This window comes from Nanorana parkeri, unplaced genomic scaffold (assembly GCF_000935625.1).
Source record: "Nanorana parkeri isolate BGI_ZX_2015 unplaced genomic scaffold, ASM93562v1 scaffold1275, whole genome shotgun sequence".
NCBI classification, from domain to species: Eukaryota; Metazoa; Chordata; class Amphibia; order Anura; family Dicroglossidae; genus Nanorana; species Nanorana parkeri.
The window spans coordinates 22778-39256 of record NW_017307543.1 but is presented as its reverse complement, the minus strand read 5'-3'; the positions used below and the strand labels follow the sequence as shown (position 1 = coordinate 39256).

General features: G+C 45.2%; 1 protein-coding gene across 1 annotated transcript in view; it reads left to right on the top strand.

Moving 5' to 3' along the window:
• Positions 1–10196, top strand: part of KCNK9 (potassium two pore domain channel subfamily K member 9) — a 142125-nt gene extending 131929 nt beyond the window's left edge. Inside the window, exon 2 of the mRNA XM_018569018.1 lies at positions 8621–10196. Within this exon, the coding sequence (XP_018424520.1) occupies positions 8621–9462 (842 nt within the window). The 3' untranslated portion in view covers positions 9463–10196. The remainder of the gene's footprint in view (positions 1–8620) is intronic.
• The last annotated feature ends 6283 nt before the right edge of the window (positions 10197–16479 follow it).

The following is a 16479-nucleotide window of genomic DNA, read 5'->3' as shown; positions in this document are numbered from 1 at the left end:
GGAAATGACTGTCTCATACATTCTCCGGCTATTCAGGTTCCAGCTGCTATTTCACTGCCCATTAGAGGAGACCTCTGAGGTTCCTCCCCATGACAAAGAGGGTAGGAAGCATTATGTAAGTAGGACTTATGCTGGGCACACACCTTACAACCATCGCAAGACTTTTGTCTTGCGATGGTTGTAAGGTACTTAAAAAAACGTACGATCTGCCCATCTTGGACAGGCAGATCGTACTAGCGATGATCGCAAGCTGTGCCCCCCTGAGTGTCGGGCTTCCGATGACCGCGATGCCGAACGGGCAGTGTGCGCTTGCGCACACCGGCCCGTCCGGCTTTTATCTTACGAACATGCTACACACCCGCCGAACATCGTACGATGCTCGGCGGGTTTTCAAACATGTTCGTAAGTTAAAAGTCGCGTGACCTTACAGTAGTAGAGGTCGCACGGCTTCCACACACCTTACGATAATCGTACGATCGCGGGATTTCCCGCGATTATCGTACGATTATCGTAAGGTGTGTGGGGACCCTGAGGCTTTAACCCGAGATTTGAACAAGATGGTGCTATGCAGCAGGGCATGACATATCATAAAAAGAGAGACATGAGGAACCATGATTTTCACGCATCATGTATTTTGTTCACACTAATTTCATTTAAACAAGAACTTGAGGCAGATAAAAAAGGTCTCAAAAAATTCAGTGGTCTAACAATAGGCATATCAGACCACATGGCTGCTATGGGGCCCGGGGCTGGGAAGGGACGCCATTATGCCCTTAAATACTTAGGGGGGTATTCGGCTCGTAAAAATAGCCGCACGCGGCTGCAGTGAATAGCCGAAGAGGCTTCGGCCTCCTTCACTCCAGGTCGGTTATTCATTTGGCTGCCTTTGGCAGCTTAGTGAAACCCCCCCTAATTATCAGAGTATCTGAACTTACAGTTTTATCTCCTACAAATATCTGTTAGTCCTGCCAGTAAAGTCCACCTAATGCAGCTTGATGTGATGGGGTGGCAACAATGCTGCATTGCTCCTGAATTCAGAGCACAGTTGTCACTCTCATATAGATTGTGCCTGCTTGTAATACAGTGGGGTCAGATGATGCTGCAGGGGGGCATGGCTATCAGCATTGTCACTGCTGATTCATAAGTCTGTAGCTTGTCAATCAGCACATAGTCCACTGCTTTCTGGATTGACAGCACTCAAACTGGAATCCTTCCACTGTGAGCTGCAGTGTCTGGGAGGGGTAGCATATGAGACACAAATGAAGGAAGATTTGGCTCAGTCAGGAAAGGTAAAGGAAGTTTGTTTTGTTGTTTGTGCATTACATTACATAACTGGATTCCGAACTTGTTTAGGCTGTCATACAGGTCATACAATGTCATCCTGTCCCTGTGAGTCCAATACATAGAATGGAGTAACAGTTGTCCCCAGGACAGGAAGGCAAGCACAGTGATCAGGGCCGGTGCTAGGATTCTTACCTAGACATGCAAAGTTGCATTTGTGCCCCCCCGACCCCTTGACTTGATGGACTAATGTCTTTATTCAACCTCAAATACTATGTAACTTGTCAAAATGCCCTGTTTTTACAGGGGTCGGGGAGGGGGTGCAAAAATGCACCTTGCCTGTGTAGGCAAGAATCCTAGCACCGTCCCTGCGTGCGGTCATGGAGCCGCTCACCACCGCTGATCACTCTGGCGGTACCATTCTTTTCTAATGGCACCCCAGTCACGTCGGGCGGATCGCGTGGTTTCCTGCTGCGATTCCGCCTGTGCAATTGAATGCTAAAAAGCTGCGCGTTGTGTGTCGGAAAAAAAGGTACATGTACCTTTTTTCAGCGATTGCCACGTGGATGTAATCAATGGGGTCGTGCGGCAACCGCAGTGTGCAACTGCACGCGATCGCGCGGTCCCGGGACCTGGGTCCTGGGCGTCCCGGATTGCCCAGGTTTGCACCGGCCCTTAGCTGGATTCCAGCTTCATTGTACCACTGCCTGCGAGCTTGTTGGCTTCCTGTGTAAGCTGACCAATTAAGACAAACCTGTCTCTTCTAGGAGAGAGGGAAGCAATATTCAGCTGTGCATGCAATCTGATCTTTCTTGGTCTTTTAGGTCAGACTTTTTTTTTTTAGAACTGGAAAGCTGGTGATGTTGGTTGGAGAATGGCCCAACTATCTACAAATGGTTATTATAAAATATACATATTCAATGGACTGGAAAAAAAGGAATAATAACAGCAATAGAAATAGATTCCAGTAATAGCGAAATTCTTGATTATAAAATGCAAATGATCTTTAAAATTAGGAGACAAAGATAGAAACTGATGATACTAAGGGTACTATCTGCTACTAATCAAGGAACTAAGCTATTATATCAATGAACTTATTTTGATTACACTGTTATTTTTATTTTCTTAAAGATATACCCAGAGATGGAATTAAAGTGGACCTGTAGCCGGGGTATGGACATTTATTAGCATATTAGATTAGCTCTCACTGACCTCTAAAGTTGCAGGCACTGTGGAGCAATTTATCTTTAAAGGAGAACTATGGGGTAAGTGTTTTTCCCCATAGTTCTCCTAAGGGTCACGGGAGGACACAAACTAGCGTCCTCCCGTCACCCAAAGGTCAGTACATGGAGAGCTACGGCTCGCGGTATACTGAGACCGCCGCTGCTGGGACGGATCCCGACATTACTGTTGAGATCCACCCAGCTGTGTGATTGACAGCTGGCTCTGCCTATCTAGAGGCAGAGCCAGCTGTACCCGCCCCCTCCCCCGTCCGTTCCGCCAGTCAGCGCTGGAGGATCGGACAGGGGAGGGGGGGAATCCCTGCAGTGACAGTCACGGCTCTCTGCAGGGACCGGATCGAGAAGTGAGCGTGCGACGGTATGTGTTTTCTCACTTCCCGATCTACTGAGCCGACGTGTGACAGTTTCATTGTCACATGTCGGCTCGAACTAAGAGAATGAGTGATTTTCACTCACCTCATAGTTCTCCTTTAAGGTTCACAGCAGAAGCAGTAAAGTCATCCTTCGTTCAGCAGCTCAGCTCAGCCTTCTCCCCTCTCCCAGCAGTGAATCCTCAGCTCAGCACTCCCTGCTCCTTATCAGTGAGTCAGCAACTCAGCTCTCCTTGCTCCCCCCTTTCAGCAGTGACTCAATAGCTCCCTCCTCCCAACAGTAACTTGTCAGCACAGCACTCTCTGCTCCTTCTCATCTATGAGTCAGCAACTCAGCTCTCCCTGCTCCTTCCTCCTAACAGTGACTCAACAGCTCCCTTCTCCAGGCAGTGACTCATCAGCTCAGCACTCCCTGCTCCCTCCTTCAAACAGTGACTCAGCAGCTCCCTTCTCTAGGCAGTGACTCATCCGCACAGCACTCCCTGCTCCTTCTCATCTGTGAGTCAGCAACTCAGCTCTCCCTGCTCCTTCCTCCTAACAATGACTTAACAGCTCCCTTCTCCAGGCAGAGACTCATCAGCTCAGCACTCCCTGCTCCCTCCTCCAAACAGTGACTCAACAGCTCCCTTCTCCAGACAGTGACTCATCCGCACAGCACTCCCTGCTCCTTCTCATCCGTGAGTCAGCAACTCAGCTCTCCCTGCTCCTTCCTCCTAACAGTGACTCAACAGCTCCCTTCTCCAGGCAGTGACTCATCAGCTCAGCACTCCCTGCTCCCTCCTCCAAACAGTGACTCAGCAGCTCAGCTCACCACACTCCCTTCTCTCAGCGGGGAGTGGAAAGCAGGGTGAGCTAAGCTACTAATTAGCTGCTGGTAATTGGGAGTGGAGTTGTTGAGTTACTGCTGAGAGGGGGAAGCAGGGGGAGCTGAGGTTCAGAGTCGCTGCTCAAAGATGGAAACTGGGGGAGCTGAGCTGCAGAGTGACTGTTGGGAGTAGGGAACAGGGTTTCTTTGCTGCTAAAAAAAGATTTGGATGACTTCACTGGTTGTGCTGTGATCTTGGAGGCTGAATTGCTCTACAGTACTTGCAGCTACAGAGGTCAATGTAGGCTCTAGATGTGCTTTAAGTTGAATTTAAAGTGGTACTTTAAGAATTTTAAAACATACCATCAAATGACTCCCTGCAAAGAAAAGAATTAATACTTTTACCCCTCACCCAAGCCACCACTGGCCTCTGCTGTCTTCACCATGTACACCTGCTGAGCTATCTTCGGCATCTGACACTTTCAGGAGTGTCAGATGATTGGTCCTCCTCTGCATTTTGTTACTTCTTCCTCTGGCTCTTATGGCAAGCCTGTGTCTGAGTGTGATGTAGAGGCTGGAGGAAGAAAGTGGACTGGGGACCATGGCCAGAGGAAGAAACCACAGCATGCAATGGTAGGGTCAGAGGGCTGAAGGCAGACACAATGTGCGGCTGGAGGGAACAGAGGGCTGAAGGCAGAAACCACAATGTGTAGCAGGAGTACACACAGGGCTGAAGGAAGAAACCACAGCATGCGGCTTGGGGATACAGGGTTGGAGGAAGAAACCACAACGTGCGGCAGGAGGGACACAGGGCTTAAGGAGGAAACCACAGCATGCGCCTGGGGGATACAGGGTCGGAGGAATAAACCATAGTGTGCAGCGAGGGACACAGGGCTGAAGGAAGAAACCACAACATGCGGCTTGGGGATACAGGGTTGGAGGAAGAAACCACAACGTGTGGCAGGAGGGACACAGGGCTGAAGGAAGAAACCACAGAATGCGCCTGGGGGATACAGGGTCGGAGGAATAAGCCATAGTGTGCAGCGAGGGACACAGGCATCTGACACTCCAGGAAGTGTTGGATGCTGCAAACAAAACTGAAAACACACTCAACCTGTAGCACACTGCCGTGGGTAAAGAGGGAAATGCTGATGCACACTTCACAACAAATATAACACAGGTTCCGGCACACTGCTTTATGTTCTGATTCTTCCTTGGATATCAAAGTATTACAACCGGCTAACACGTTTCAGCCACACATGGCCTTAGTCATAGTTGCTATGCCTAAGGCTGAAACACATCCAATAAAGGATCTGAGCATGAAGTGATTGATGCTGATGATTTTTTAGCCATCCGAGCTCGTGATGACTGCAGATGTCAGTGGCACAGGTAACTATTACCCTTTTCTTTGCAGGGAAGCGTTTTATTCGAGTTGCTAAAACCCGACGTTCACTTTAAGAGGGCAAAACCAGGAACTGCGGGATCTGGGTCTAAAAAAAAAGGGACATCTGTTAGCTATATAACTACAACAGAACTACGTTCTGCTGACAGTGAGCAGACTTCCAACTGTAGGAACTTTGGAGTTCAGCACAGGAAGAAAGCAAGGAGCAGTACAATGCTTAAATCTACAAAGCACCACCGGAGATCACAGCTGAGTGCTCAGTACTTCCAGCTAATCCATTCCGTCAGGAAGGTGGAACGTCTCAATCGCGGCAGCTAACCAGGTGTGCTGGGGTGGTACAGGCCATGCCGCCTGCCTGGAAGCATTATGCAGCTAATTTTTTATTTTTGGGATATTCAGAGCCTGTAATTAGCCCGGCACAGTGATAACTGGGGGACGTCAGAATAAGAGCTGTGAACTTGAAGAATAGGTCTATGGCATGACAGGTAAAAATAGAATGATGAATTAGGCAGCGGACGGGGGTACATGTAAAGCAGTCTCCTACTGTAATATAGAGATCAAAGAGAAAGTATAAAGAGAGATTAGCTGGCATTATAAAAGAGAATTGGATGGAAAATTCAGCTTTTAACTGTTTCTGTAATTTTCCCTTTTGCATGGCAGCGAGCCGTCTTTCTTTTGGATGGACTCTTACTTTAGGAACTCAGATTGCCTTCTACCTCCTTTTTCTTCCACCATCATCCATTTTTAAAGTGGTCCTGACCAGGGCCGGATTTCCCACAAGGCCAACCAAGGCCTGGCCTCGGGGCAGCAGGGAGTAGAGGGGCAGCAGCAGTGTGGCACTCCTTTCTCCCAATGCCCGGGATATGAAGTTCTGGGCACGGGGCGGGTAGTTGTTATCTACATGTAGCCCTGCTTTGGGCAAGCAGAGCGCTAAATGTACAGCGAGAAAGCCACCGCTTGTTTTGTACAAGTGGTGTCTTGCCCCCTGCAGGTCTCGCATTTTCCACAGGGGGGGCTGGGGTTGGCGGGTAGGGGGGCGCATTGAGGAACCTGGCCTTGGGGCAGCAGAGAAAGTAAGTCCGACCCTGGTCCTGACCTTTTGCCATGCAAAGCAACAGGTTTGCTTTCATGGTGACCCTAGCAGCAACACATACCCACCTTCCCTATAATGAGCATCGTTCAGGCCAAAAAAGCAGTGGTATCTCATTGCTGGATCAGTGGGTCTCTCGAGTTGGGTGTTGGGGGGAGTCTCAACAGGTCCCCGGCACACACACAGGTGAATTCAATATCTCTTTGATATGTTGATTGAAGAATGTCACAGCATGTCATTAGAGGCTGAAGCTAGCATTTCGAGACCTCGCAGAGACCCTACATCAGAGCGACATAGTCACGAAGGGTCCCTGCGAGGTCCTGAAAATGCTAGCTTCAGCTTCTAATGACATGCTGTGACATTCTTCAATAAACATATCTAAGAGATATTGAATTCATCTGTGAGTGTGCCGGTGACCTGTTGAGACTATTCTGAGCTTTGCACAACGCCATCCGTGCGATCACCATGAGCACAACCATCATTGGAAGGTTGCAGACCGTAAGGAATGCGGTTGGTTCTTGGAAATGGGTGTTGGGGGAGGCGCTAGAGATTGGGTGAGTATAGCAGCTGGAGCTCCTTTATTTAGCTGCCAAGGACTGAAAATGTGCGTTCTGTGCTCAAACTGGAGTTGCACTTTAAGATGTCTTCTGCTGGGCTACTGTCACCAGAATTGGATGTACTAGTAGAATGTGCTCCGCTTTGGGGGTGACTTTAAATTACTGATGAACAACTTAATCCTAAATAAGAGTTGGGTTTATTTACAAATAGGGAAATACATACACTATAGTTACAATTAAGGGAAATGGAGGGGGGATTTGGAGGGGGTCAGTAGGGATAGGAATTGAGGTTAGGATCCTTCAGCTAGCAACATCATTCTCTCTCTCATTCACACATGCCAGGCCTTTTCTCTGTGTTCAGAACACTCCTCTCCAGCCAGGGCCGGATTTACTCTCTATGCTGCCCCAAGGCCAGGTTCCTCAATGTACCCCCACCCGCCAAAAAGCCCCCCCTTCCATAGAGAATGGCAGACCTGCAGGCTGCATACAAAACAAGGGGTCGGCTTCCCCGCTGTACATTTAGATGCCCAAAGCAGAGTTAAATGTAGAAAACAACTAAACGCTCCGCGCCCGGAACTGCATGTCCCGGGCGTCGGGAGGTAGGAATTCTACACCCCTGCTGCCCCTCTACTCCCTGCTGCCCCAAGGACGGGCCTTGGTTGGCCTTGAGGGAAATGCGGCCCTGTCTCCAGCAGGTCTTAGTGAATCACATTCTTGATTGTAGAGTCCAGAAAGACTTTTGTCTTTTCCCAAAGGTCACCAAGGTTACCATTGTTCCTGCTTGTGTGTTGGGTTTGTGCAGATGATTACACAGGAAGAAGGTTCCATCATATGCCCCTGCCCTCATCAGCATGTATGCTGCATTGCTAACACAGGTGTGGACAGTAGATACCAGCAGGAGGTCTGGCTTGATAAGGCCCCTCAGGCAGATCTTCCCTTCTCCAAAAGCTCTGTGTTATTTAATGGCCCTATTACAAAGTCGTCACAGGATTATTGATCTCTCAGGAGGCAGGGCACATCTTTACATCAAAGCTGTATCATAGATGTCAATTTTATCAGTTCCAACAGTACTGGCTGGTGCCTCGTAATTACAAAAATGATGGTAACTAATATCCAGATACCAGCATATTATCCAACCACCAAATGTTCTATTTTACTCCTAAACATTCCAATGTGTCTAAATCATTTGTTGCATTCAGAGGTACACTGTAGGTAATCTGGTCTCTGACCCTATGATTGGTTCTAGATGAAAATAACCCAAAGAGGTGTGTTTTATGCATGGTCTTGTGAACCCAAAAGGACTACCAGTGGCCAGTCACAAGCTAGACATTGGCAGCACAGTTGCGTAGAGGTTAGCACTACCGCCTTGCAGCACTGGGGGTCCCGCTTTCGAATCCCAGCCAGGTCACTATCTGCAAGGAGTTTGCATGTTCCCCCTGTGCTTGCGTGGGTTTCCTCCGGATACTCCGGTTTCCTCCCACACTCCAAAAACATGCTGGAAGGTTAATTGGCTCCGATCTAAATTGACCCTCGTATGTATCCATGTGAGATAGGGACCTTAGATTGTGAGCTCCTTGAGGGCTGGGACTGATGTAAATGTGCAACTATGTAAAGTGCTGCGTAAATTGTCGGCGCTATAAAACTACCAATAATAATAATAGACATTAATTTCAATGCAGGTTTGGATGAACACAGATTTCATCGGCTAGATGACCAAAACAACTTCTTTAGTAAACATATTTCCTAACATCTATGGTCACCTACCAAATGTAAAAATTGGGATCCATTGATATATTGTATTATGATTTTGGGGTCTTGTGATACTTTTTCCCTTCAATTGTGTAACGCAGCTTCTGTTTCTCTGTTCTTCTAGGTTATGGGCACGCTGCACCAGGCACCGACGCAGGAAAAGCCTTTTGCATGTTCTACGCTGTGCTGGGAATCCCCCTCACCCTGGTGATGTTTCAGAGCCTCGGCGAGCGAATGAACACCTTCGTAAAGTTCCTCCTGAAACGGATTAAGAAGTGCTGCGGGATGCGGAGCACGGATGTATCCATGGAGAACATGGTGACCGTTGGGTTCTTCTCATGCATGGGCACCCTATGCATCGGAGCCGCTGCCTTCTCCCACTACGAAGAGTGGAGCTTCTTCCAGGCCTACTACTACTGCTTTATAACTTTAACGACAATAGGCTTCGGGGACTACGTGGCCCTGCAGAAGAACAGGGCCCTCCAAAAGAAGCCCCTCTACGTGGCTTTTAGCTTTATGTACATTCTGGTGGGGTTGACGGTCATCGGGGCTTTTCTAAACTTAGTCGTTCTCAGGTTTTTAACCATGAACAGTGAAGACGAGAGGAGGGATGCCGAGGAGCGGGCATCTTTAGCCGGAAATCGCAACAGCATGATCATCCACATCCAAGAAGACTCACAACACGGCCGGCCACGGTATAAGACTGAAGTGACAGACCTTCAGTCAGTTTGCTCTTGCATGTGCTACAGGTCCCATGAGTACACCAGTCGGGTGGTAGCTCACCAAAACTCCTTCAGCAACAAGCTGAATCCTCAGTACTTTCATTCTATATCGTATAAAATTGAAGAAATATCACCAAGCACATTAAAAAACAGTCTCTTTCCATCTCCCGTTAGCTCTATTTCCCCCGGTTTGCACAGCTTTACAGAAAGCCACAGGCTAATGAAAAGACGAAAGTCAATTTGAGGTTACCTTCGTTCTTTTGCCGCTGATCACCGTCCTCTTTCTCTCTCTCTCTCTCTCTGTTGTTTAGGTGTTGCTTTACGCAACGGACGCAGAGAGGGGCAAAAGAAAGCAAAGAGGGGGGGAAAAAAAATAAAAAATCAACTAGTCTGCCTTTTTCGAGACTCAAAAAAATTGAGCATGAAGCATGGGAAACGTCTACTCCAGCAAATTATGCCTTACGCTAAACCCCCTGAGTGGATTTCAGAAGTTTTCGTAATAAATATAATTTACAATTCCAAAGTTGCACACGAACGGGGGAGGCATTTGTGTGCCACTCATATTTGTGAACTAACAAACTTTTTTTTCCTTTTACAAAATATTAAAATTTAAAAAAAATAAACAAAAAAAAGCAGGTGACGGGTATACACTAATATGTCTGTGCAATCCCACAAATAATGCATTCTGAAGAAAATAAAACATTTTAATATCAGGTATTATCTACTTGAAAGAAAAAATATTGCTTAATATAGAGGTTCATCCTAGAAGAGAATATTCTGGAAAAAATAAATATTTTTTGTTATACTTATTTTTTAGTGCCAGACTTAAGCATGTGCATTAGACAATACTGTATGCCGGGGTATCGCCTGATGAATTTTTAAATGCTAGATAGATTGTTTAAGAAAAAATATAGTTTAAGATAAAATGGAGGCAATGGATACTTCTCGCTTGCCAGTTCAAAATAATAATAAAAAAAAGCATGCACTTTGTGAAACTGGTATGCATTATAAAACACAAAAAATGCATATAATAAAATAAAACATTTTTTTTTTAAGTCATCAGAATGATTAATTTCTATTTGCCTTTTTGTTGCTCTGAGGATCAGGTTAAGGGACGCTATCCTCTATTTTGACCTTCTGGAAAACTGGCAAAGGTTGAATTTCCTTTAGATGCCACATTGGCAAAAGTAGGTGCAGGGTTCTCTACTATTATAAGCCACATTTGCTGGATTTTAAAGGGATATGGAACTGCAGCGCTCCTAACTGTGCTTGCAAACAAAAAATAGCAGCAGATTCCGCTGGGGATGAGCCGTGTGTGTCTATAATAGATGCAGTCAGTTTGCTTTTGAAAAGCTGGATCTAAAAAGTCTTTATTGCAGACATGTGTCAGCTGCCTGTATGTAACGTCCGCACAACCCATAGGAATACATGCACTCAGGTGCAGAGCTTTGTACCTCATAAGAAAACTATGGATGGGTTGCAATAAACAGTTCATGTCTCGATCTTTTCAGAATTGTCTGCTCTTAATTTGAATGGTGGTATGGTTGTCCGTGACTTTTGGAACTGTTAGGGCTTGTGTATAGGATTTTTAAGCCTATGTTTGGCATGCAATTGAGATGCACCTCAAACATAGGTCAGCAGAATTCCAGTTCTGAGGTTTCCTCTGGCCTGCTTTGTGTTTTATTTTTCTCTGAATCCATCATGTCCTATTGGAGATGCGTTTCCATTGAATGCAAAGCAGACCAGACAAAACCCTTTTGCATCAAAAAGTACGAGTTTGCGTTGCTTTTGAATGTAAGAACCTTCATTTGACAGCTACAACTGTGTACACAAGCCATTATCAAGCATAACTTATTTCCAGGGGCGATCCCTGGAATATTTTTGCTTCCTGATATCCTCAATCAGTTTTAACTCCAATGGGTGGTCCAAAATTGGAATGGTCATTCATTCTTTAAAAGCCTAGGTGTCCATGGTCTATAAAAGCAGTCAAGTATGCCTCTTGCTTACCTCCTTCTCTGCAGCCAAAACCTTGTCCTTTCAATACACTCAGGCAGGTGCTCCTGCCAGCCTACCAGTACATACAGGGTCATTGTCACGATCTGGATCAGGCTCGGAGTCATGCAGCTGAAACAGCAGGCAAAGTCGTAGTCAAACAGGCCGAGTTTGATACACAAGCAGACGGTAGTAGTGTAGGAGCAGGCAGAAGCGTAGTCAGAGATCAAGCCGAGGTCAGTAGCCAAAGGTATCAGCTATGAAGCGGAAGACGATGAGAGTAGTCGGTGAATCAGCAAAGGTCAGTTCACGGGTAGCAGTATGAGCGGATTGTATTACAGGAGGAGCAGGAAGCAAGATATTGGCAGGAGCACAATAATCTGGCAAACAGGAAGTGCAGAGGCATGGCTTAAATAGGAAGTTCAAGGGTGGAGCAAGGAGTTCAGAGTTCAGCAGAAACTAGGTTTCACAGAGGATTACACAGGAGATCAGGCAAGGAGCTATCCAAGGTTCTAAAGTGGCTTAGCAGGTACAACCACTGCCAGCTACAGCAGAGGCCCTGGGTGCAGATCAGGTTCCTGACAGTCATGTTCACCTCTGCAACAGCATCTCACGTTGCTTCTCACTCCTGGGTGTGTTTCCTGTTAGTTAACAGTACTTCAGCTGCTGAGCAGAGCTCTGACCATTGAACCTGGACCAACTTTCTGCCTGTTATTGGACTACCATTCTTATATGACCCTTTGGATAAGTTGCCTGATCGTAAGCTCTTTTGCTTAGACCTTAGACCCGCTCATGGCCATTCTCTGTTCTTTGCGTAGGCTTGGATGTTGACTTGCCTAGCTGTACCCTCGTTGCATTGGTCAAGTCTTTTGGTCTCCATCTGCCCAAGTATAATATCCTTCACACATAAATAATGGAGACAGCCAAGTAGGAGATGCTAAGTTCCCTTGGATGGCGGGTGTCTGTAAGTGAAGACTGCAAGGTAGATTGGCACATTATACTTGAGCCAAGACCAGGTCTGCTGACCATATTGTCACATAAACATCACACTCACAAAAAGATACAACCATGGAAGGTGGGAAAGTGAACTGGGAGATGTCTAGTAGTCTCCTAGTACACTTAGAAATACATCCAACGTAGCTCACCTTTACTGGTTGTGTAATTTATGACATTTATAAACATTGCATTAGCCTGTGGGCACTATAATGACAGTTGTGCTCCTGGCTGATTGGTGGAAAGCGAATATGGTACCAATATTCAAAGAGGGGAAAAAAAGTACAATGGAAACTAACGGCCTGTCAGCCTAACATCAATAGTGTGCAAAATATTAGAAGGCATGATAAGGGACTACATGCAGGAATTTGCAAATAAGACTGGTATCATAAGTAGTAACCAACATGGCTTCATGAAGAACCGTTCTTGTCAGACTAATCTATTATCATTTTATGAGGAAGTAAGTGCTAATTTAGACAGAGTAGATGTGGTGTATCTGGACTCTGCTAAAGCATTTGATACAGTACCCCATAAACATTTACTTTGTAAACTAAGGTATATAGGTCTAGATGGAATTGTATGTACATGGGTGGAAAATTGGCTGCAAGAACGGATCCAGTGGGTAGTGATAAATGGGTAATTTTCTAATTGGGCAAAGGTTGGGAGTGGGATGCCTCAGGGCTCAGTCCTGAGACCGATCCTGTTCATCTTATACATTCACGACATAGAGATTGGACTAAATAGTTCTGTTTCGGTTTTTGCAGACAATACGAAACTGTGTAGGGCAGTAGATTCCGAACAGGGGATATTCAATAGGACCTAAATAAAATTGAGGCATGGGCTAAAAGATGGCAAATGTGATTTCATGTTGCAAAATGTTAACAAGTCATTAAAAGAGGGATTGTAGCAAGGGATCAAAGAGTAATACTTCCACTCCAGAAATCACTGGTTCAGCCTCATCTAGAGTATACGATACAGTTCTGGTCGCCGACTCTCAGAAGGACGTCCTGGAAGTGGAGAAAAGTGCAGAGAAAGTGCAGAGAAAGGCTACAAAATTAATTAAAGGGAAGGTCTGAGCTATTAAGACCGCATTCAAAATGTAAACTTATTCACCTTAGAAAAGTGGTGATTAAGAGGAGACCTTAGTGCAGCCTTCAAAATCATCAAAGGGGACCACGATATTCAGAATAAACTGTTCAATCCGAAAACTGTATTGAGAACCCGGGGACGCAACAAGAGGTTAGAAAAGAGGGGGTTCAATCTTAGATGTCGTGGGTTTTTGTTTTTTTACTGTGAGAGTAGTGAAATTTGGGAATTCCCTCCCACAGGCGCTGGTATCTGCTTATAGCGTTGATAAATTCAAGAAACTTCTTGATGAGTTTCTTTTTTTTGTTTTTTCGCTTAATCTACAGGGATATGGGAAGTGTTAGAGCAAGATAAATACAGACACACACACACAGGTTGAATTGGATTGACCTACATCTTTATTAAACCTTATCTACTATGTAATTATGAATTTGTTGTGGTGGGTTTTTTGTTTTTTTTGGACATCTTTAATGCAATAAAAGAAAGAAAAAGAAGAGAAGCTCAGAAATCAGAGTTGTGTGCACATCTTTATCTCACAACGAACAGATTTCTGTATAAGTTGGATTCAGCACCACAGAAGCTTTGATATTCTGCAGGCATCCTGATTATTACATAGTGTCCCACTCTTTTGCTTATTGTGTAAAGAGGGTAATTCACAAAGTGCACAGTTCAATGTTCTCAGCCCTGCCAGGAAGCACAGAGGACCTAATCTGTTTCTAAATTTGAATTAGAAGTCCTTTTGTTGCATAAGTAAGTGGGCTCAGCACAATGTTTCAAGGTGCCTCTGTATCATGCAGCCTTGGCCTAATCTAATCACCACTGACAAGAGAGACCTTTATGATAGCATTTAGTAAATTGAGTCAGCCAGAGTCATCCCTTTTCTTTTACAGGCGCATTCACAAGAAAAAAAGTGCAGACTTTTAGAAAACAGCTGAAAGCTACTATTGGTTGGGCGGCTGCCATGTTTCCATTTGCATTATTTGGTGCGTGTACAAGAAAGTTTGAACTTCTTTTATTTTCAAATGAAGAAAGCCTGTGTCCCCCTTTGCAAAGTTTGTTTTAGGGCCCCTACCACCTTATATTTATCCACAAAGCAGCTTAACAATGGTGTTTTCAGCATCATACAGATACAAAGTATATATCCAGTATTCAGTCTACTGGCTATTTGGTCTGCTTAGGCCCTCAGCCTGCTTCAGAACATATGGAACTCTTCCAGAGCCAGGACTAAGGCTCTGTGTGTAAGCAGCGGCCCTCTCTACTGCAGTCCAACACACCCCCACCATATGTCCAAAGGTTTGTAGATACCTGACCATCGCACCTACACTGTATGGCCAAATGTTTATGAACAACCCTCCAAATTAATGAGTTCATGTGTTTCCAGTAATGAGTACTGTTAACACTATAGCATACAAAGACATTTTAGACAATTGTACACTTCCAGCCTTGTGACAACAATTTGGTGATGGTCGTTTTCTGTTCCAGCATGACTATGTCCCTGTGTGCAAAGCCAGCTCCACAAAGACAAGGTTTAGCCAGTTCGGTTTGGAGAAACTCAAGTGATCCCCATAGAGCCCTGACCTCACCCTACTAAACACCTTTAGGATGAACTTGAATGCTGATTGTGACCAGATCTTCTCAGCTAACATCAGTACCTGGCCTCACCCCTACTGAAAACGTTTGGGTTGAATTGGAACACTGATTGTGATCAGGTCTGCTCATCCAACATCGGTGCCTGACCTCACAAATGCTCTTCTGGCTAAATGGACACAGATTCCCACAGAAACTCCAAGCCCATAAGAGGTTTAACAATATCAGAATGTAAGTTATGGTAAAAAAAAAAGTATGCAAATAGACAATCTGAGTACTGAATCAATTAAAAAAATATTTCCGAGGCCAGTAGGAGCAATAACTAACAACCAAAAGCTGACAATGGACTTAAAGTATTCACTTTTCCAAGCATTTCCCATAGTAAATACCTGAAAAAACAAGTAAGAAAAGGTACTATTGGTCTCAAGTACAAAGGTGTCTGACTAGAGAATTGCTTTTGTGGGTCATATCAGTTTCTACTTTTCATTTTCCTTGGTGTCATAGAGTTGGGATTGCATTACTGGCTCTGGTGTGTAATGTTACATGAATTCACTGGTTTTCTCTAGTTTTGCTCCCACACTAGACATGCTTTCCAATCACTGGTGGTAGCTTATGGCCTACTCACTCAACCCCAGCCTTGGTAGAGGTCAAATTAGGGTGAATTTGGCAAAGAGGTCATAACACAAACCCTTTATTTGTAGTCATGCCAACTGACTCAGAATCCTAACCCACACCTTCTTGGTAAGAACTGTCATTTTATTCTTCTACAATCTCTAGTGTCAGGCAGGAAATGTATTGGAAGCTTACAATATGAAACTAGGTACTAAACAGCATGTAGACATAAAGGTTTTTCTTTAGCTGCTTTATTGCAGTTACTAAACTCTAATATGTGGGCTCTACAGACACTGTATTAGGAGACTGAATATTTTGTGATCTAGTGTTCCTGGCCCATACCTGTTTGGTAAGAAGTGTTCTTTGAATGCAGTCCAGTCTCTAATATCAGAAAGGAACTGTGTTTGAATCTTCCTATCTGCTATTAGAGTCTGGAAGACATATAGGAAGAAAGTCTCAAGGAATGATGTCACTTTTTTGCTGCTGATACTGCAGCAAGATACAGGAGAGAAGAAGAAAGGGCAACAAGAAAACAAAGAGAGGAATGAAAGGAAACTGGTAAGAAAGAAAGATTCCATGCCCACTATCAACCATGTTGCAAACTTGTCCCCCTAGTTGCAGTTCAACATCCCTGTAGTAGCCTGTATGGGCCTAATGCTTAACAGTGCCATCACCATTTCCAACAGATCACAGATGCTTTCTTTTAGTGTTGTCCCATGTCAAGTGTCAGCCGAGAGATGTACTGGAAGTTTCCTGACACTAGAGGCTGAACACCATGTAGAAAGAACGTATCTTACAAGAAATAGATCCTTTTTCTGTTGTAGCCAGATCAAGAAGAAGCGGAGAAAGGTGTGGAACAAAGAAAAGGAAGATAAGAAACTAAGAAGGAAAAAGCCCCCAGCTACCATCCATCTTACGCCGCGGCGTAAGAGACAGCGCTGCAGCGGCATCCCTCGCCGCTCTCCCACTGATTCGAGCAGGCTCAGCCTGG